This window comes from Lithobates pipiens, unplaced genomic scaffold (genome assembly GCF_037356315.1).
Source record: "Lithobates pipiens isolate NorthernLeopardFrog02 unplaced genomic scaffold, aLitPip1_a1.2 Scaffold_13, whole genome shotgun sequence".
In the NCBI taxonomy this organism is placed as follows: Eukaryota; Metazoa; Chordata; class Amphibia; order Anura; family Ranidae; genus Lithobates; species Lithobates pipiens.
In genome coordinates, this window is record NW_027507718.1 from 64,429,304 (window position 1) to 64,450,189 (window position 20,886).

General features: G+C 44.1%; 1 protein-coding gene across 5 annotated transcripts in view; it reads right to left on the minus strand.

Moving 5' to 3' along the window:
- The window catches only part of ELAVL2 (ELAV like RNA binding protein 2), a 355,320-nt gene that overhangs the window by 13,898 nt on the left and 320,536 nt on the right, over positions 1–20,886 (minus strand). For 4 of the 5 annotated variants that reach the window (XM_077475153.1, XM_077475155.1, XM_077475152.1 and 1 more), the window contains one exon: positions 3,956–3,997. The exons of the other annotated variant lie outside the window; for it this stretch is intronic. In XM_077475153.1, coding sequence (XP_077331279.1) covers positions 3,956–3,997 — 42 coding nt within the window. The remainder of the gene's footprint in view (positions 1–3,955; positions 3,998–20,886) is intronic. 5 annotated transcript variants of the gene reach the window in all.

Sequence of the window (20,886 nt, forward strand, 5' to 3'; positions counted from 1 at the left end):
TGGAAAGAGCTGAAAACTGCTGTTCACAAACGCTCTCCATCCAACCTCACTGAGCTCGAGCTGTTTTGCAAGGAAGAATGGGCAAGAATTTCAGTCTCTCGATGTGCAAAACTGATAGAGACATACCCCAAGCGACTTGCAGCTGTAATCGCAGCAAAAGGTGGCTCTACAAAGTATTAACGCAAGGGGGCCGAATAATTTTGCACGCCCCACTTTTCATTTTTTTATTAGTTAAAAAAGTTTCAAAAATCCAATAGATTTCGTTCCACTTCACAATTGTGTCCCACTTGTTGGTGATTCTTCACAAAAAATAAAAATTTTATATCTTTATGTTTGAAGCCTAAAATGTGGCAAAAGGTTGAAAAGTTCAAGGGGGCCAAATACTTTCGCAAGCCACTGTAAGTGTACCCCAATCTGAAACGGAATACTTATGGAAACAGTTACAATAATTTGTAGCGCCCTGCTCCTAATGGGCAGACGCTATAAGTGTAAATTTAGATTTGTCTGAGCTGTAGTTTAGTTCAGACTGATTATGTTAAAGCGGGGTTCCACCCTAAAGTGGAACTTCCGCTGATCGGAACCCTGCCCCGTCCGGTGTCACAATTGGCACCTTACAGGGGGGAGGGGGGTGGAGATACATGTCAAAGACATGTATTTACACCCACTTCCGGGCAGACTCCCGTGGGAGTCTATGTCATTTCCTGTCCTGCCGCGCTGTCTGCTGGGACACACACGGGTCCCAGTGACAGTGCGGACAATTCGTATTGCGCTTCGCGACTTGCGCATGCGCAGTAGGGAACCGGGAAGTGAAGCCGATTCGCTTCACTTCCTGATTCCCTCACCTAGAATGGTGACGGCAGCAGCCGAGAGCCGAGCGATCGATCGGCCTCGGCATCGCTGGAACCCGGGACAGGTGAGTGTCCATTTATTAAAAGTCAGCAGCTGTAGTATTTATAGATTCTGGCTTTTAATATTTTTTTTTTTTAGGTGGAATCCCTCTTTAAATTTCTGTTTTCTGTTCCAGTTCAGCTAGGTTGTGTAGTTTTCCTCTTGACCATGGGTGGTGCTCTCATCATCGGTCAGTGTTGGAAATGCAACAGCCTGGGTGTATTGAGTACCTCTTTGCCGGGAAAACAGCCCAGTGAGAGTGGTTTACCCGCTGTGCATTCTGGGAGAGGGTACTTAACGGACAGACACCGCTGTCCGGGGGTTCTCCGACCTGATGGCCCTCCTGGCCTAAGGTGTGCCGTAGCAGTTCAATTGACTTGGGGCCGGCTGGCCCGAGGCCTCGTCACGGAAGGTAGGCCCAGGAGTTCTGGGGCCTACTGGTCCAGGCGTGGTCCTGTGCTGTCTTGCCTGTGGGCAGAAGCCGAACAATTGAAACCAGGGGAGGATTTTTCTTGGAGAGGACCAAGCAACAAGGCTGGTATCTCAAGAAGAGCCTAGACTCAATTGGAGGACGCATCCCAGGTCACCTACCTCACAGTACTGCCGGTTTGTCTGAGAGAAACTGGTACTCTGTGACTATACTTTGACTTTGCAAAGGTAATTGGTTACACAATCCTGTGGTAGAGGATTTTGCAAGGATTCTACTATATTTCTTCGAGTCTGTGGCAGAGACTATGACCGTGCATCGTACCGGCTGCTAGGTCAGTGAGAGAGGCCTATCCGGGTGGTTGCTAGATCCAGTCTGTGGAAGCTGTTTGTCCTCTGAAACAAAGAAGTACCCATGATCCACAATACAAGGTACCTGAATCTCCCTAACCCTCCATTCCTAAACTATAATTTTGCTAATAAAAGCATTGGGGAAAAAGAAACTAAGTGTTTGGAGTTGACATCCGTGAACAACTTTCCATTGGGACCCCTATGAGTGACACGGTGGAACAGTGAGGTAACAGTAAGCCCAAAATAATTAAAATAGCAGCTCCTTCGGGGGTCAGTGCTACATATTTATATACTAAGGCGATACACAAAAATAAATAAATGCCAAAACCTCAAAAGCACACAATGTAAACAAGTATAGAACAAAAGAAAATCATCTATGCAAACAGCCATGATAGCGCAGAAATGGGACACAAGTACAAAACATGGAAAGGGCACACGGTGCTGTCACAAATCAAATGCTGGGTGGAAAAATATTGCATTTACCCTGTTAAATTTGTATTAAGGAGTGTGGAGAATAGGGCACTCTGGATAACAAGGAGACTAACAGTACATGACTGGCTCTTGAAATGTGATTATTGCACCACAGAAGCACTTTAGAAGAGGGAAGCACACTATAGGAAAAAAAAAAAAAAGCAAAGAAGGCACTTCTAAGTGTAGTAATAAAACACTAATTCACAAGGAAGGGTTAAAAACACAAGATGGAAGTGAAAAACAGACATATCAATGAATTCATAACGTCCTGCGGAATGCCTCTTGGGAGTAAAGACAGCTGCAGGTGGAAGTTCCAGTCGACCAGCGGTGGTAAACACTATGGGGGTTATTTACGAAAGGCAAATCCACTTTACACTTGAAAGTGCAGTCGCTCTAAATCTAAGGGGTACATCTGAAATGAGTGGAAGCTCTGCTGATTTTATCATCCAATCATGTGCAAGCTAAAATGCTTTTTGTTTTCCTTGCATGTCCCCCTCGGATCTACAGCGACTATTTCCAAGTGCACTTTCAAAGCAAAGTGGATTTTCCTTTAGTAAATAACCCCCCCATCTCTGATCCAAGATGGAGAGAGTCATGCTGTCAGGACCAGCATGGGAACTAAAAGTGATGTAAGAGTGGGTGAGACATGTTTCGAAGCATGACCAGTCACTCACACACTGTTTTTAACCCTCCCTTGTCAGTGTTTTATTACTGCACTTAGAAGCGCCTTCTTCTCTGCTCTGTTAAATTTGTATTACAGTGCAGGGACTTTTGTTCTTCCCCAATAAACTATCATGACATGAGCAGAACTCATCTAGCGGCCTCCCGATTTTTTGTAAACAACCCCACACTATTAATTTTTAACCATCCCCAAGTTGATCTGTAGTATAAAAACATGGTACATTGCAGGCACAGAATTACAATTAAAAAGGTGCATTGGTTTTTGAGCAAGAAAGCTATTGCAAAGAAAATGTTGTTTTGATTGCTGTCATACTGGTCTGAGGTGCAATTTTTCACACATGACTTTAGTTTAGCAGTATTAGCCTGTCTACACATTTCATTGTGTATCAACCAGATAAGGTGTATGAACTTGAACAGAGTTTAAAAGCAACAAATTGCATACAGAAATTAGATCCTCTTCCTAAAGCCATTATTAGTTTCTAATGGTTAATTAAAATAATGTATATGAAATGCATGAGTAAAAGGAAATAGGAGGAATAAAAAGAAAAAAAAAAAAAAGTTAAAAAGCAAGTTAACCTAAAGGGAACATGTGCTTTGAATATGCAATAGGTTCATTGAAATGCCCGATTGTCCATGCTTCTTTTCCACCACTCTACATGCTTGCAGGGGCAAGAGAATAAGTCACGTATAAGCATCGCATTTCTCTGTAGTTTGTACTTCCTGATCCCACGTGACCGCGGTGCCGATTAGCCCGCTTGGGCAAAAAACACTTTCATTGGAGGAGAGTCAGTCACATGTTACTCTACATTTATTTTCTCACCTCTTAAAAAGAACAGTGGGAGAGCAAAGAGAAGAGGGCATAAATGGCGAAGGGACAAGCATTAAAATGAACCTCTTCTTAAAACATTTCATACTTTGATGATCAGCGAAATTCTAAAAAGCACAGCATACATTCACTGAAATTCATATAAAAGCATAAGCTTCTTTAATCATATTTATTGCTACTACATAGCTTCAAAGTATAATGATGGCACACAATAACTTCCAAAACCAAACATGCACACAATGAACACAAACAAAATACCTTCAGGTTACAGAAACACTAGCTAAAAAGGGGAAACATTCTACAGCAATTTACCTCTTTATTCCTCCATAAGCCATATTGAGCAGATTGTCCAACCTGCAAGACACATTTAGCAGATTGTTCAGTCTTGGCATATACAGCCCTTAGGTTAGATTATGTATTAATACTCAGCTCCTTGTATTTAAGTCTCAAGACAACTGAACATATTAAAAATATTTACATCACACTGCCAAGAGAGTTGGATCTTAATTTGTACATTGAAACCCAGTCAGCCTCTTAACCCAATAAAATGTGATTACAACCCTAAAAATCTATTTCTAGCCTTTCCTAGCTGCTGAAGTTTGCAACTCAATAAAAGATTACTACAGAAATAAGTACTCAAATATACTTACAACTGCTGCCTTTTCTACGATCAGTCTATTTAGTCGCAAACTTTTGCCAGACTGAAGACAATGGTGGTAGTGTATGCAAACGGACTAGCTAAAAGGAAAAGTGAAACATCCGAAGGATATGGGATTGAAACAAAAACTGAAAAGCCATACAATTTGCAACATTCCCAATAAAGCACAGGAATAAGAAAACAAAATATCCGAGTAGTTCATGGGTCACGCTAAACGAAAGATAAGAGATGGTACTCTTAATAGGTGTCAGCTGCTGACTTTTTGTATTTATTGCATCTCCAGGGTGAGAGCTTATAAAATAATCTTCAACACACACATCTTAAACATCTCAACTCCTGCTCATAAAACAGGGGTGTCTCATTTACACTTTTTTTTATTGTAAAGCAAAGGAAGTGGCTTAACGTCAATCTCCATAATTAAGAGGAGCAAGTTTCTTGTAACGGCTACAATTCGTTTGCAGACCGAAGGACTAATGGAGAGATTTTAACCATCTGTGCCCTTGCAAGAAACAGGTGATTTATCGCTCCAATATATACTATAAATGTTATATTTTAAGATGGAGAAATTGGCATCTATGCCCAGACCTTGCACATTCTTAACAGTAACATACTTTGAAAAGGAGATTATTCTTTTAATCCAAAGCAATCCACCCATCTTAATTTCTATAACAGCTGAGACTTGGACATCCAGCCTTCAAGTGTACTGAGCAGGTGCTTATAAAGCTGTTAAAAAACAGATGGAAACCAAACTTCAGAATCTGTTGTGATCTTTCTGTGTGAAATACTTTACAGCACAAGTACCTAGAGAGGCGAATAAGCATTTGGCCTCATGCACTGCTGCTGGTAAACGGACATTTAGGAGCAGTTGGGAATTTTTTTTCAGCTCCCCCTGAACTTTCCTCTATGTTAGCTTATCAGTACATGTACATAGGGTAGTTTCTAGGCAGTTGAGTTTAGAAGCATTTTTTTGGAACGCAAAAAAAAAAATGCATTCAGGACAGATGTTCAGAGGCATTTGAAATGCCAAATGCCTGTAACAGCTTGTAGACACAGCTAAACGTAACTCATGTTTAGCAGCTTTTCTTTTAGACTTTTTTTTTTTAAAACGTTCCTAAACGCAAACGCGGCATGTAAACGCAGCTGAATAGATGTTTTTAAACGTCGGATTCTATGGTCGAGTTAAATCATTCAGGAAAGGTTAAACATCCCATGTACATGAAGCCTTTAAGAAAAAGTCTATTTTAGTGTCCATAATTTTTGCACGGTCACCCTTTAAAATGTCCTATGCTGTTAAGAAAAAGGAGAGCCCCATGTACAGGTTATTCACACGTGACAATGAAGAAATCAGACGTGCAAACAGATCTCTAAAGCAAACAGAAAATGGAGCACAGGACAAAACAAACCTGCTGACTAAAAAGGCTGGTGTCGTAGCATTTAGGGTTGCCAACTAAGAGCCTGCCATGAAAGCCCATTCTAACAGAATATCAAAACTTGAGTACTAGGAGAATCAGAACTGCTTTTTAGGCAACATTTTTAGGCTTCTAGATTCTTGGAATGTATATTTTATTAAAATATTTACCTTTATGCAATACATTTAAAAAGATAGGTGCACTTATTCCAACTTTGCTACCCAAATTTATATTGCCTGAATCCCACAAGACAGCACTATTGCTACTTCAAATAGGGGAGGTGTGGGGTATCACCTACTGCTTAATACACAGTTTTTTCTTTTTTTCGTTCAACCAGTGGGTTTTCACATCCAAACAAACTATGTGGATGCAGGGGTGTCTCCCATCATGCCACTTTATTCTGACAGTAGGTATTCCCCATCCCATCAGAATAAAGGGATCAGTGCTGCAGCTATTGGTTGAATGCACTGATAGAATGCTAGTTTTCCAGCAAGACTGTTGGACAGAGGGAAAAACACATGGAAATTCGGCCAGTTTCTGCTGAACTGGTTGAATTTCCATGCTTGTATACCCTGCTTTATTCAGCTGTGTAAAACAATATTCCCATCACAGCAATTAACTAACTTTCTTAAAGCGGAGGTCCACCCTAAAGTGGAGCTTCCGCTCATTGGAACCCTCCCCCCCTCCGGCGCCACAATTAGCACCTTTCAGGGGGGTGCAGATACCTGTACAGTACAGTGTGGCAGCACCCGAGAGACGATCGAGAGATGTCTCTCGGGTTTAATATTTGTTTCAAATGGCTTCAGAAAATTTTCTCATGCATATAATATATGAAAAAAAAAAAAACTACATTTAATGCATCCGCTGCACATTCCAAGTGGGAATTTAGGCAAAGCAGAAAAACCTTGAATAAAATGAATGCAGCCAACAAATCTATGGATTAAGATGCAAAGATAAGATGTTTGACCAGTAAAACCTGGCATACAGTACAAGGCACAGGATAGTTAGTCTTTACCATGGAACGTCCCAAAACAGTCCGAATGAGAGTTGGGCAACAAGCAAACGCAAACAGGCCCAAGTAATAAGAGGGCCAAGACAGACTTTACCTATTCAAAGTAGCTTGTACCCGAAACAGAGGTTGCCTGACCATCCATCTAGTGAAAGTTAAGAAGAAGAAATAAAAGACCAGGCAGCAGCCTTGTAAATCTGGGAAAGAAATGTCTGATGCTGAAAAGCCCATGAAGTCCTAATGTAGATGTGGTAGAGTGCACCTTAGCATGGAAGGAAGTCAAACTCAAATCCTTTACACTATAGGCTTGAATGATAACCTGATTAACCTGCCTAGCAATGGCAGAGTAAAAATCTAAGTCCACTTTGGGAAATGTCAGGACATACAAAGAAGCAATCTGATAGTTGAAGAGAGGCAGTAGCTAAATGTTAGACTCTCTCATGTACCTTTTAAAGACTCTGAAGAATTTTTTTTGGTATTTTGGAGCAGGAAAAGAGGGAAGGACAATGTCCTGGTTGAGGATGACCTTCTTAAAGGATATAGGGAGTAAGTTCCATGCAGAGGTGATCACAAGAAAGGCCCCATTGGGAGTAAGATCCGATGATCCTAATAGGGTCAAAGAGTGGTCTCTGAATGGAACAGAAAGCCAGATTAAAGTCCCATGGACGACAGAGGGGAGGGTACAGAGTGGAAGATGTACAAGACTGCACAAAAGCCTTAACTAGTGAGTGAGAAGCCAAAGGGTCTCTGAAATAAAAAGGCCAAGGCTGAGACTTGCCCTATAGTACTCAAATCCACATGTTCATCAAGACCACAATGGAGGATGGACAAAATTCTTCCTACAGAGTATTTTCCATTTCAACTGTCACTAAGCAAAATGTGTCAAACTCTTAGTCCTTAAGAAGATGGGGGTGATCAAATAAGATAGGTCCATGTCCCTATAAACCCTAGCTTCAACAGCCATGATGTTAAAAGCCAGCGAAAATCAGCAGAATGGTGCACAGAACAAGACATCTGGATGACTCAAGAGGGCCCAGAGTTTAGCATATCCTCCTTGGGCAGGATGAAAATTACTGGGAAGCCCTTCATCTTTATCCTGTGGAGCAGACTAAAAACTGAAGGGGTTGAAAGGTTCAGCCAATTACTCAGCATCACCAGAGCGTCTGGGGAAAGCCCATTTGTCCATGAACCTAGCGACAAACCTGTTCATTTTGTTATTGAACCATGACAACAGAACATCCACATCCAGCATCCACTCACCTACAACAAAGGACTTGAAACCCATCCAGGTGGAGGGTGAATTCACCTGAATCAAGTCACTACGTTAGAATGCCAATTTTCCACATCCAAGAAATAGACAGTGGACAAAAGAGGAATGTGCAGTTCTGCCCAATGGAAGGTCATGTCCACTTAGGAGTGGCATGACTTCTGGTTCATCCTTGAGGACTGATGTAGGCCACAGCTGTGGCAATGTCAAAATGAAACCTCGGCACGTGCCTTTGCAGATTTGAGGGACAGAACTAGGATATTGATGGAAGTTGAGCTTCCCCCTATGACCACGTCCCTCTATTAAGAGGGCATCAACGACTGTTCCCAGCCCCATAGGCTGGCATCTGATGTGAGAACTGTGTGTCTTTAAAGGGAAAGGTTTATAGGACCCCATTGCTGGGTTGGAAATTCACCAAGCTAGGGAGGAGTCTAGATTCGGTGATCAGACATTATGGGGCAAACCACAACCAAGTCTGTTTGTCCCATGCTGCCACACTGAGTTGCATTGGTCTGGAGAAACACAGACCAAGACCCCTAATGCAGGGAAAAAGGTAAGATTTCGTCGGGGCCAGGAAGGCCCTAGCATAAGTCTGGGAGGTCAGAGGTTTGTCCAGAGGCAGGAATATCCTGGACAGGGCCTTGGCCAACATCAACTGCAGGAATTCTGACTGAAAAAGGTTCCAGTGACGCCCACTGCAAAATGCAGCTAGTGCTGAGGGAAGGGAGAGAATGTACAAGCAAGCATTCCGAATGTCTACTGATGCTAGAAAATCTGAAGGGAGGCAATGACTCAAATTTTGAACTTGTAGGAAAAAAATGAGAATCCTTAGAGCCAGAATGGGCTGGACTCCCATTTGGTTTGGGGACCGTAAAGAGGCTTTTGTAGAAGCATTAAAAACATTCCCCCATTGGTAAAGTAGTAATGCCTCTCTAGAGAGGAGTTGCTGAACAGCAGCAAGATGGTCTGCTTACATATGCGGGAGGGAGCAAATTTGAAACCACGCAGCTGTGAGGAGGCAGTGTTCAAAAATAGACTCCCCCTGGAAAGGATACTCTGGACCAGGGGTCTCCAAACTATGGCCCTCCAGTTGTTCAGGAACTACAATTCCGGTCATGCCTAGCCATGTCTGTGAATGTCAGTTTCACAATGCCTCATGGGACGTGTAGTTCCGCAACAGCTGGAGGGCTGTAGTTTGGAGATCCCTACTCTGGACCAAGATGTCGGAGATTTACTGGGAACAGAAAGCCAACAGAGGTTCTTCCTCTAACACAGAGGTCTAAAACTAGCGGCCCTCCAGCTGTTGCAAAACTACAAGTCCCATCATGTTTCTGCCTGTGGGAGTCATGCTTGTAACTGTCAGCTTTGCAATGCCTCATGGGACTTGTAGTTTAGCAATAGCTGGAGGGCCGCCAGTTTGAGACCCCTGCTCTAACAAGTGGGGCACCCCATCACTTGGAGTACAACCTTATAACAAGCCATTGTTGGCTTGCATGGTCATGTCTTTATAAAAGCAAATTCCTGGCTAAGATTTGAAACCAAATGTCAGTGGAACCATTCTTAACTACAGGAGCAGTAGGCCTACTTGTGGATGTGTTCCTTCACTTGCGATTGAATATGTGCACAAAAACGTGGTCCCCAGAAGGGCCTTCTGAGCCAAGCAATTCTGTTGGAGGATGGGAAAGCCTTCTGAGCCAAGCAATGCAAGGTACTGAGAACCCAAGTATCACCATGAAACCACTGAGCTGTGCACAAAGGATCGTTGGCTGGGAGCTGTTGCTGAATGGGAGGCCTGCCTAGAAAGAGAAAAGGGGGAGGGGGTGTGCATTCTCAGACACCAGGGCATTGCAGAAGTTAGGTGGAGTAACCCCACATTGTGTTGTGCCAATGTTCACATAAAGCAGTGCTACTCGCCCCAAGCTGCAACCATTGGAAGGACGGTTGTCCTCGGTACCCCCACTGAGCACAGGAGGTTTAGGCACCCTAGATAGGAATGTTTAGAGGGTTTCTTCCCTACACGCTTACTGCTAGGAATTCAAGTAGGCAGGAAAGAAGGGTGTCGGATACCATTCTTAGCTTTATCCTCTGCTCACCCTTCAATTCACCTCACATTTTGCACCATGTTCCAATAGAAACACCAGAGCAGGATTCTAGTGCCGCAGCAACATAGACCAACCAAATTCTTCAATCCAGCAGGGTCTGGCTATGGTTCTCAAAGCATAGCCGTGGAATTAACCAATTCTTAAGCTGCTGAAGAAGTGGCAGTGGCTATGGTTCAGCCAGGAAACTTGATGGAAAAGGCATCCAAGTGAACCTCCATAGGGAAAAAAGATACATTTTTCTCAGTAGAAGTAAACCACTGCTAGCAAGACACTATGGATTTTTGTCTTCAGATTTACCAAAACCATATAATATTGAATTTCTATGCAATCAGACAGATTGCACTACATGGTTTTGGTAAATCTGAAGACAAAAATCTGCAGAAAATCTAATAGTGCTAGGTGTTATAGCAGTGGATGTCTTTTTGCCAGTGTCCAAAAACCAGATGGTAGTTGCTTATGACCCCTTGGGGTATTGACTAATGATCCTGCGTTCCTTACTGCACAATAGATTTTTGTTCTTGGGTTTAGATACACAGATTTAGACTTAGAAGTTTTGGGCTCACTCAGTCTTGACTTTTTTTTTTTTTTTTTACAGTAGACTACCAAAATGTTTCTGGATAAAAAAAAATCCTTGGAAGAACAACAATGTCTACAGGTACTCGTATGACCCACAAACATATTGCACTTAGCCTACAAGTTATATCCTACAATACCTACAAACAGTGCAGCTCAAAAAAAGTATACGTACCACACCCTATTAAAGGAATACATCCTTATATAAGCCCACTGAAATGACCAGCCTCAGGTAATACACAGCGATGAAGCAAATCCTCCCAGATAAGCTGTACCTAGTTATCTGTAACCCTCTCTCCTCCACTGCCTATTGAGCACAGGTTCTCTTCCAGGAGGCAGGGGATCTGATGTCACACACTGTATAGCAGAGACCAATCTGATACCTGAGTAGAGGGAATGGACACATACCCCTCTACAGGCTCATAGGGAAACATGCACATCCAAGGCTGTCAATCACCTCTGTGTTGGAGAAAGGGGCAAGCCATAACCATGGATTGCCTAGTATCAAACTAACAGAAGAAACAGAAGCAGAGATTGTAGAGCATGGGTGCTCACAACCTGTGGCTCTCCAGCTGTTGTGAAACTGCAAGTCTCATGAGGCATTGTAAGTCATCAACAGTTACAAGCATAAATCCCAAAGGCAAAGGCATGGTGGGATTTGTAGTTACCCAACATCTGGAGGGCCACAGGTTGAGCACTCATGGTGTAGAGCAGGGGTCTCCAAACTATGGCCCTCCAGTTCAGGAACTACAATTTCCATAATGCAGTCTAGGTCTAGTCAGGTCTGTGAATGTCAGAGTTTTACCACGCCTCATGGAACATGTAGATCCGCAACAGCTGAAGGGCCATAGTTTGGAGATCCCTGGTGTAGAGCAGTGGTTCTCAATGGCTGTCCTCAGGACCCAGTAACAGGCCAGGTTGGCAAGATAATTGAAATACATCACAGGTGTTATAATTTGCTTCTCAGTGATTGTGGTATTCAGTCTGCATCGCCCCAAGGTTATACTTAAAATCTTGCCTGTTAGTGGTAGAGGTTAACCTATATGGGGTGCTTTTTTTTATTTTTTTCCCCACTTCATCTCAAACTCACCCCCCCTCCCCCCGCTTGCTCCTGTCACTCTACCACACACTTGATGTCCTCAGTACAGGGGAAGGTCTCAGTGTCTAAGTCTCCCAGCCATGTCCCGAACTGTAGAATGTTCCTAGCATCTTCCACACCCCCCTCCTTCCCACATGTTCTGTTCTCATCTCCTCTCTCTTGATGAGCTGCCCCATTGTATCATCACCATTACCCCCACCTGCAGATCGGGGGCAGGGCAACAAGAGAAGAGGGAAGTGATCTGCGGGGACTGGCATGGAGGTAGCGGTGAGAAGACAGTGCAGCACCTGCTACTGTGCAGTAGTCATGGATTATTTCTCTTCCACTCAGTGGCCCAGTCACACATGGCACCTGTGTGGAGGAGGTATGGTATAGCCTGTTACATTCCTCTCATGCTGCCACCCCCAGACACGCACATGCTCTGCTCTATTGGTGACAAAGCTCAATATGAGAGGGAGACACCACCAGTGACAAGCTTGCTCTGGAAGAAGCCATTTCTCTCCAGGAAAAACCATCAGTGACAGACTGCTATTCTGCAAAAGGTACAGGGATTGGACTGCTGAGGACTGGGGGTAAAGTCCCTCTCTAATGAATCCCCTTTCCAACTATTTGGGGCAGCCGGAAAAATCTTGTCCGGAGAAGAAAAGGTGAGCGCTACCATCAGTCCTGCATCATAACAGTAAAGTATCCTGAGACCATTCATGTGTGGGCTCACTCACAATTTTGTCTAAGAACACAGCCATGAAAAAAGAAATGGTGCAAAAACATGCTCCGAGAGCAAGTTCTCCCAATCATCCAAGAACAGTTTGGTGACGAACAATGCCTTTTCCAGCATAATGGAGCACCTTGCCAAAAGGCAAAATTTAGTTATAAGTGGCTTGGGGGACAAAACATTGAAATGTTGGGCCCATGGCTGGGAAACCCCTTAGACGTTAATTCCATTGAGAAAGTGTGGTCAATCCTCAAGGGGCGGGTGAACAAAAAACCCTCACAAATTGACAAACGCCAAGCATTTATTATGCAAGAATGGGCTGCCATTAGTCAGGACGTGGCCCAGAAGTTGACAGCATGCCAGGGTGAATTGCGGAGGTCTTAAAAATGAAGGATCAACACTGCAAATACTGATTCTTTGCATAAACTTAATGTAATCAATAAAAGCATTTGCCACTTATGGGATACTGGTAATTATACTTCAGTATACCATACTAACATCTGACAAAGATCTAAAAACACTGAAGCAGTACACTTTGTGAAAAATGAACATTGGTGTCATTCTCAAAACTTTTGGCCACAGCTGTACTAATACTGGCTGGGAACGGGGTTAAACATCTAGGGCAATCAAAGGGTTAACTGTGCCTAGTCAGTGTTTGTGTTTACTATGTGTGCTGCTTTTACTAAGGGAAGAGATACACAATTCATTACTTTTTCCCATCAGAACGCAACTCTCTGCCTTGTTTACAGACCTTCATTTTGAGTGTCTGCCCGATAAACGACAGGTGCCAGGCGGACCTCGAGTGACCGCCACCCGCAGATCAGCTTCTGCTGTGTAAAATCAGAAGGGCTGCCTTTGGCGTGTGAAGTGGGGGATATTATATATATATATATATATATATATACACACACACACACACACACACACACATATACATATATATATATACACACACATACATACACACACACACACACACACAATGCCGCCCTGTAGCAGCAAAACTGCTAGAAGGTGGTCAGCGAGTGTTTAAAGCAGACCATGACCCTCTTCCTCATGTTGATCACATTCCACCCGTCCTGCAGAAGTATCGCACTTGTTTGTAAAAAATAAAATAAAATAAAATGTCCAGCCCTGCCTCCCCATGCACTTCATTCACCTTAGGTTATTGACATGCACACTGCCTGCTGTGCCTCCTGGGATATGCATTTTACATATTCCAGGAGACATAGCTTTTCATTCAAGGAAAAGAGGGGACATGCCTATCAGTGCATCAAGAGGCCTGCCTGCTGGAACCAGGAATGCAGACGGGCCCCGTCAAGTACTGTATATGCAAACTGTATTCTACAGAAAAAAGGTTGTTTGTTTTGTAGACACCACAGCTCTCTCATTTCAGATTTCATTTACACTTTAACATAATGTGCTTAATTTTTTATTTTTGATTAAGAGTGCAGTTTAGATAAATCTTAAAAAAAAAAAAAAAAAAAAAACCTTCAACAGTATAGTGCAGTTGATGGACAATTACATTATCCAGGTTTTCCACATGTATACAAAATAAAACATTTCCCCTGCTAAGACTAGGCAATAGTTTAAACTCAGGATATTAACATAATTGTAAAAATATTTTTTTTAATATTCTGGACCATTACCTCCATGCGGGTGCACTTCTGAGCTGGCCCATGTGCATACATAGATACAAAGTGGCTTGCCACCCTTCCACACCACCCCTCACAGGGCCTGATCGACAGCAGAAGCCTGTGGCTCCCGCTACTGCCTGTGCCCACTTGAGACCAGGGAGAGGGGAGAGTTGGGCAGCAAATGGGACATCGCTAGATCAGTGGAGTCAGGGAAGCATTTAGATATGAAGGATTGAGGTGGGATGGGGTAGTAAGGCATATGCATTAAGTTAAAAAACACGTACTTCATTGGACAGGAGTTCTAACCATTCCCTAAGCTATTTAAAACCATGAAAAAAAGCTTTGGCTTTAAATACATTAAGAATTAAAGAAAAACTATAAACCCACATAAAACTAAAGGAACACTACAAAAATGCTCTACCCATAATTTGCAATAATGAACGACTAACAATCTAGCACCCCACCCCAAATGCGCAAGATGAACTCCATATAATCAACTTCAGTATTAGCAATTCTTCATTCAACATTAGTGTTCTGTAAACCAAAAAGAACACAATTAGATCTATTGAAAGTGTGAAATGTTATTTTTAATCAGTCCTGCACTACAGTCTGTATTTTTAAGCAATTTGCAATCACAGTGCCACATTTTCCTCTCATATGCATACGGCGCACAACAGCAACTGTATGTAATGAAGCAAACTGCACTGCATGGTGATGTGTAGCACCAAGCCATTAGTATAATCCTCCCAGTCCTGCAAGTTGCAAGGGGGGCACCCAGCAATATGAATTGTTTTTCCAGCTAATACCACAGATGCTTGATTGGTCCAATCTTGGAAATTGAAACCAAGTCCACACCTCAAATTTGTGTTCCTCAAACCATTCTTTAACCATTTTAGCAAGGTGCATTATCCTTCTGAAAGTTCACTGCCATCAACTAATATCAGTTCCATGAAGGGATGTACTTGGTCAGCAACAATGTTCAAGTAAGTGGTAAATGTCAAGTAACATCCACATGAATGGTAGGACCCAAGGTTTTCCAGCAGAACTTTGCCCAAAGCATCACACTTTCCACCAGCAAGTGACACACATTCCACCATTTATCCACATGAATGGATAAGTGATGTATCATACCAGGCCACCTGCCATTGCTTCGTGGTCCAGTTCTGATGCTTACATTCCCACTATAGGCAGTTTTAGATGAGAAATAGCAGTGGTCAAATTATGGCTGATCAGGGTGTGTACATACACTACAGTGCAGTGCAAAAGTTTAGGCAAGTGAAAAAATGCCGTAACTAATACCTTTTTTTGGACCAGCTACCGAAAAACAGTCTGACTTCCGAAAAGGAGCCACGGCAGACAAATATACCCTTAGAGCCCAAACTACTTCCAGGGAATGAAGGGCCAACTCCTTAGGATGGGTCTGTTTAGGACACAGATGGTAACACAATGTATCCATTGATGTGAAACACTGAAACCACATTCGGCAGAAAAACTGGAGTTAGTACTCACGGTAACTCCTTTTCCGGTGGTCTTCCAGGACAGCCCTTGAGAGATTGAGTCCCTCCCATCGACCCAGAAAACACATTGCCACAGTTCAAAAGGCAGTCCCTCAGGTCCCTGGTCAGTCATTTACCAAGAACCGAAGGATGGAACTGTAAAAAAAACGTTAGTACATCAATAAAATAAAAAAGGTTGGACCGTGCTGTCCTGGAAGACCACTGGAAAAGGAGTTACCAGTACTTACTAACTCCAGTTTTCCCAAGTGTTCTTCCAGGACAGCCCTTGAGAAGATCCCCAAGTACTCACCAGATTGGGGGGGGGGGGGGGGGGGACCACGGCTTGGAGGACTTTCCTCCCAAAAGCCTGATCCTGACTAGACATTAAGTCCAGTCAATAATGCCTTGTAAAGGTGCAAAAGTTTGACCATGTGGCTGCTTTACATACTCGTTCCGGGGCGGCACCAGCTCTCTGCCCAGGATGCCAATAATGCCCTTGTGAAGTGGGCTTTAACACCCCCCTGGAGGATCTTTGTTCAAAGCTTTATATCCCTCTGCTATAGCTAGCCTAATCCACCTATGGATTATGGTTACTTTTGAAGCTTTTTGCCCCTATGCTGCCCGGCAAAAAGGACAAAGAGAATCAGATTCTGAACGGATTTGTTACCCTTAGGTACTCTAGGATACACCTCCTTACGTCTAACAAATGAAACTGTCCTTTCTCATTTGATGAATTCTGGCAAAATGATGGGAGGACAATATCTTGTGACCTATGGAAACTAGATGCTAGCTTTGGTAAGAACCCAGGGTCTGTCTTTAGGAGCGCTCTGTCCTCTAGAATCTGTAAAAATGTTTCTCTGATGGAAAGGGCTTGGATTTCACTAACCCTACGGGCTGAAGTGATTGCCACAAGAAGTACTGTTTTAAACGTAATAAGTCTTCGAGAGGCTTCTGAGATAGGTGCAAAAGGTGACCCCAAGAAGGCTTTTAGCACAATTGCTAGTTCTGTAGAATCGGACCACTTGACGTCTAGAAACTGCCTTACAGAATCTAGCGATGAAGAGATTTTCTTGTAACCGTTTAGCTAGGTATACACTTAAGGCAGCTATCTGCACCTTAATAGTACTAAGAGTTAACCCTTTGTCTATCCCCTCCTGGAGAAATTGTAGGATATTCGCCGTATCCATGTTTTTCTCTCTACAGCTGTTCAGCCAGCTATTACATTTCCTCCAGATTTTCCTGTAAATAGCTCTGGTGACTGGTTTTCGACTCTGTAGTAAGGTCGCAATTACTCCGTCTGTCAGGCCCTTGCTCCTCAAAATCTCCTCCTCAGTAACCACGCTGAAAGGTTCAGCATGGCCACCTGCAGATGACAGAGGGGTCCCTGTGACAGGAGGTCCTGTCTGCAGAGACGTCTTAGGAGGATGGTCTGTCAACTGTAGCAACATTGTGAACCACAGTCTGAGCCAAAACGGTGCTACTAGAATTAAACAGGTTTCCTCTGCGAGGAATTTTGCTAGGACCCTCGGGATGAGGTGAAGAGGGGGAAGAGGGGGAAATGCATACGCCAGGCTGAAGGTCCATGGTGTCTGTAAGGCATCTACTGCCAAGGGCTGATCTCCTGGGCGTAGCGCAAAAAAAAAAAAAAAAAGGGAACTTTTGCATTCTCCTTGTTTGCAAAAAGGTCCACTACCGGTTTTCCCCAGTAAGCTATAAGATTGAGTACTTCTGGGCGCAGAGACCATTCCTGATTCGAAACTCGTTGACTCAAGAAATCCGCAGAAGGGATCTCACTGCTCCAAGAGCACACATGCAGGCTGTAAACTGTCTCTTCGGCTGGGAAGTCACAGGTGCTGGCTATTTCCACTAGCAACAGACAAAAAAAAAAAAGCTCTGTACTGCCGCACTCTTCAGAAGACCACTTTCTTTTATTGGAAAATCACATCACAGCTCAACAAACACAGCGAACAAGGAAAAATTGCTGACATTTCTCACTAGCTGTAGTGCTTATTCATATCCTATACTATGAATAAGCACTACAGCTAGTGCGAAACGTCAGCAATTTTTCCTTGTTCGCTGTGTTTGTTGAGCTGTGATGTGATTTTCCAATAAAAGTGGTCTTCTGGAGAGTGCGGCAGTCCAGAGCTTGTTTTTCGTAAAGAAATCTGCAGTGTTGTTCAGCTCCCCTTTCAGGTGTACTGCAGAAATGGATCCTAGATTGGATTCTGCCCACTGGAATATGTGTCTGGCCACCGACATTAAATGAGGACTTCTGGTACCTCCCTGTGTGTTTATATAAGCTACAGCCGTCATATTGTCTGAGTGGACTTGTAGATGGTGACCCTGTATTGTGGTCTGAAAGGCTAAAATAGCTCTGAGAATTTCTGTTAGCTCTTTCCAATTGGAGGAGAAAAGTTTCTCTTCTGGGGTCCACCTGCTCCCCAACGGCTCGCGTCCGTGGTCAGAGTTGATGTGATAGGCAGGACCCAGAAACCCCCATTGTTTAGGTTCCCTGGGTCCCGTTTTTTTACCACAAAAATGTGTGAGTAAAAACCGTCCCCCTGTTCCTGAATAGGGACTGGTGTCAATACCTCTTGATCTACCATCTCCCCATTAGTAATGGCAAGGCCCTGGCCTTTTGAGTGATTTGGAAGTTTTGTCAACAAAAATTTTGAGGGTGGGCTGCTGTGAAATTCCAGCCCATAACCTCTTTTTATTATATTTAAGACAAACCCATTTGAGGTTATCTTTTCCCACTGTGGAAGAAATTTGCTCAATCTTCCCCAATCAGTGGGGCTTGGGGTTTTGATTGGGGCGGTTAAAAAGTATGCCCCCTTTTCCTTTCCCTTTATGTCCCGACCAGTGTTTTTTGGGTTTGAACTCCTCTGCCTTGGAGGGTTCCTTAGAGGGATGAAAAAAAATCCTTTGAAAATGTTTTTGTGTGGGATAAGTTTTCTTTTTATTTGCCGTCCTTTCTAAGGTGGTATCTAACTCAGGCCCGAAGACCAAGTCTCCTGTAAAAGGGACACTTCACAGGCAAGTTTTAGACGCAATGTCTCCCCCCAGGTTTCTAGCTACACAAGAAGTGGCTAGAGCTGGTTTCAAGCCTGCCATAGAGGCACCCCAGGCCCTCTTTAAGACTGTCTGTTCTCCTGTCCATTGGGTCTTTTTATGACCCATATCCTCAAAAGCCAGATCCGACTGTTGAGACCTTGGACAGAGGGGTGTCTAGTTTAGGGTTTTTATTCCAGACCACCTCTGGGCTCTCATCAAAAGGAAACCACCTTTTAAGGGAATTAGGAAAGAAAACCTCCTTATCCGGTTCAGACCACTCCTTACAGACAAGGTCAGAAAGCACTTTATGTATTGGAAAGACTTTTGCCTTTTTCCCCAGAGCCTCATATATTTCATCATGTCTGGTCAATTGAGTTTCCTTCGCCTCAATTTCCAGCGTATCATAAATAGCGCTAAACAGCTCATCTACCTCAGAGACAGCTTGTATTTTGCGACTTTGTTAGCTGCAGTCTGATCCGCATCCTGGTCTGAATCTGCATCAGAGGAGTCAAGGCTAACTAACGTGGGGCTATGCTCCTTGACTATACTGGGCTCCCCAGAGCTGGGTGTTGTAAGGCATGGTGAAGAGGAAATTGCAGCTGCTCTACTAGTGGAGGCAGCTGTGCCTACATCCGTGATTAAATCCCGGAGGGATTTAAATGTCAATGCCATTTCATCTTTAAAGGAGCCAAGAAATTTAGCCAAGGGAGATTCTGACTCAGTTTTAAGTAAGCCTACAATGCAATTGCCTGAATAGGGCTTTGTTAGAGTCTGAAGACAATTTCCACAATTGGGGCACTTTTTGTGGTCTGCCGCCTCTTCCCTTGGGGCCTCCTTAGCCTGAAATAAAGAATAGACATTCTTGGCAACAAACCTTATATCCCTCCTTAGAGACACCAACCACTGCACATATCCTGGACTGTGAGATAACCACCACGTGGGGCACTACAGATCCCAGCCTTACAAACACCACAACCCCCTAAACCACCAGAGAAATGGCAAGCACAACAGCCTACCTGGGATTGCCTGCATCCACTGAAGTGTCTTGGGGATTAGCCTCCATGGTCCCCCTCTCCAGCTCCGGATCCTGCCGCTAGTCCGGTATAGCTGGACACCGGCTTTTGCCCTCCTCCCTGTGCCCCTGGAGACCCGGAAGTCCCGGTACACAGCGATGACACGGTTCTGCCGAAAATGACACTCTGTGTCTCCCCCCCCCTGCGACAAGGAGCTGAGATGGACGGATCCACTCACCGCTCCTGGGGGGGAACTGGCATCATCCTGCCACTGGCACACCTCGGCATGGGAAGAAGGGGGGTAACGGGTCTGCTCCGGTCAGCTGGATGGTACCCAAGCCCCTGAGAGAGAAGGTAAGGACTACACTGGAGCCGCCAGATAGGACCCGGTCCCCTTGTGTAGCTACAGACTCTTCAGGAAGGCCCTGAGAGATGAATCTCTCTCCTGGTTCCTGGCAACATGTTCAAGGAAACACAAATGACTGACCAGGGACCGCCTTTTGAACTGTGGCAATGTTTCCTGGGTCGATGGGAGCGACTCCATCTTTCAAGGGCTGTCCTGGAAGAACACTTGGGAAAGAAGGTTGCGGACGCACCACAACCTTATCCTTGTGGATAACCATGCCAGATCCCTTGTATAAAAGTGCTCACTAGAGAGTGACGCCAGGGGTCGTTGGAAAAAAATAGCCAAGGCCGATATTAATGGTGCTTAAGCCAATTTCAGGTCTACTCCTCGCTGCAGGAACAGCAGGATCCTGGAAAAGGAATGGGTGCACGGACGCCACCCCTTCCCCTCACACATGGAGATGTAGACCTTCCAGGTATGATGGTATATCTTCTGAGATTTGTGCCCTCAACATAGTTTAAATCACCGAGTCAGACAGGCCCCGGTTCCTTAGCACCAGGCTCTCAACAGCCATGCCGCTAAAACCAACAATAGTAAAGCAGGATGGAGAATCGGACCTCGAGACAGAAGGTCTTCTCGCATCGGTAGTCTCCAGGGAGCATCCGCAACCAGGAGTACTAGGTCGGCGTACCAGGGATGCCGAGGCCAATCTGGGGCAATCAGTATCACTGGAATCTGCGGAGCAGATGTGGTAACAGTTTTAGTGGAGGAAAGGCATAGATCAGTCAGTACCGACCCCCATGGACCCACCAGCGTAGCTGACGCGTCCGCCCAAGGATCTCTTGTCCTAGATACGAATCTCGGCACC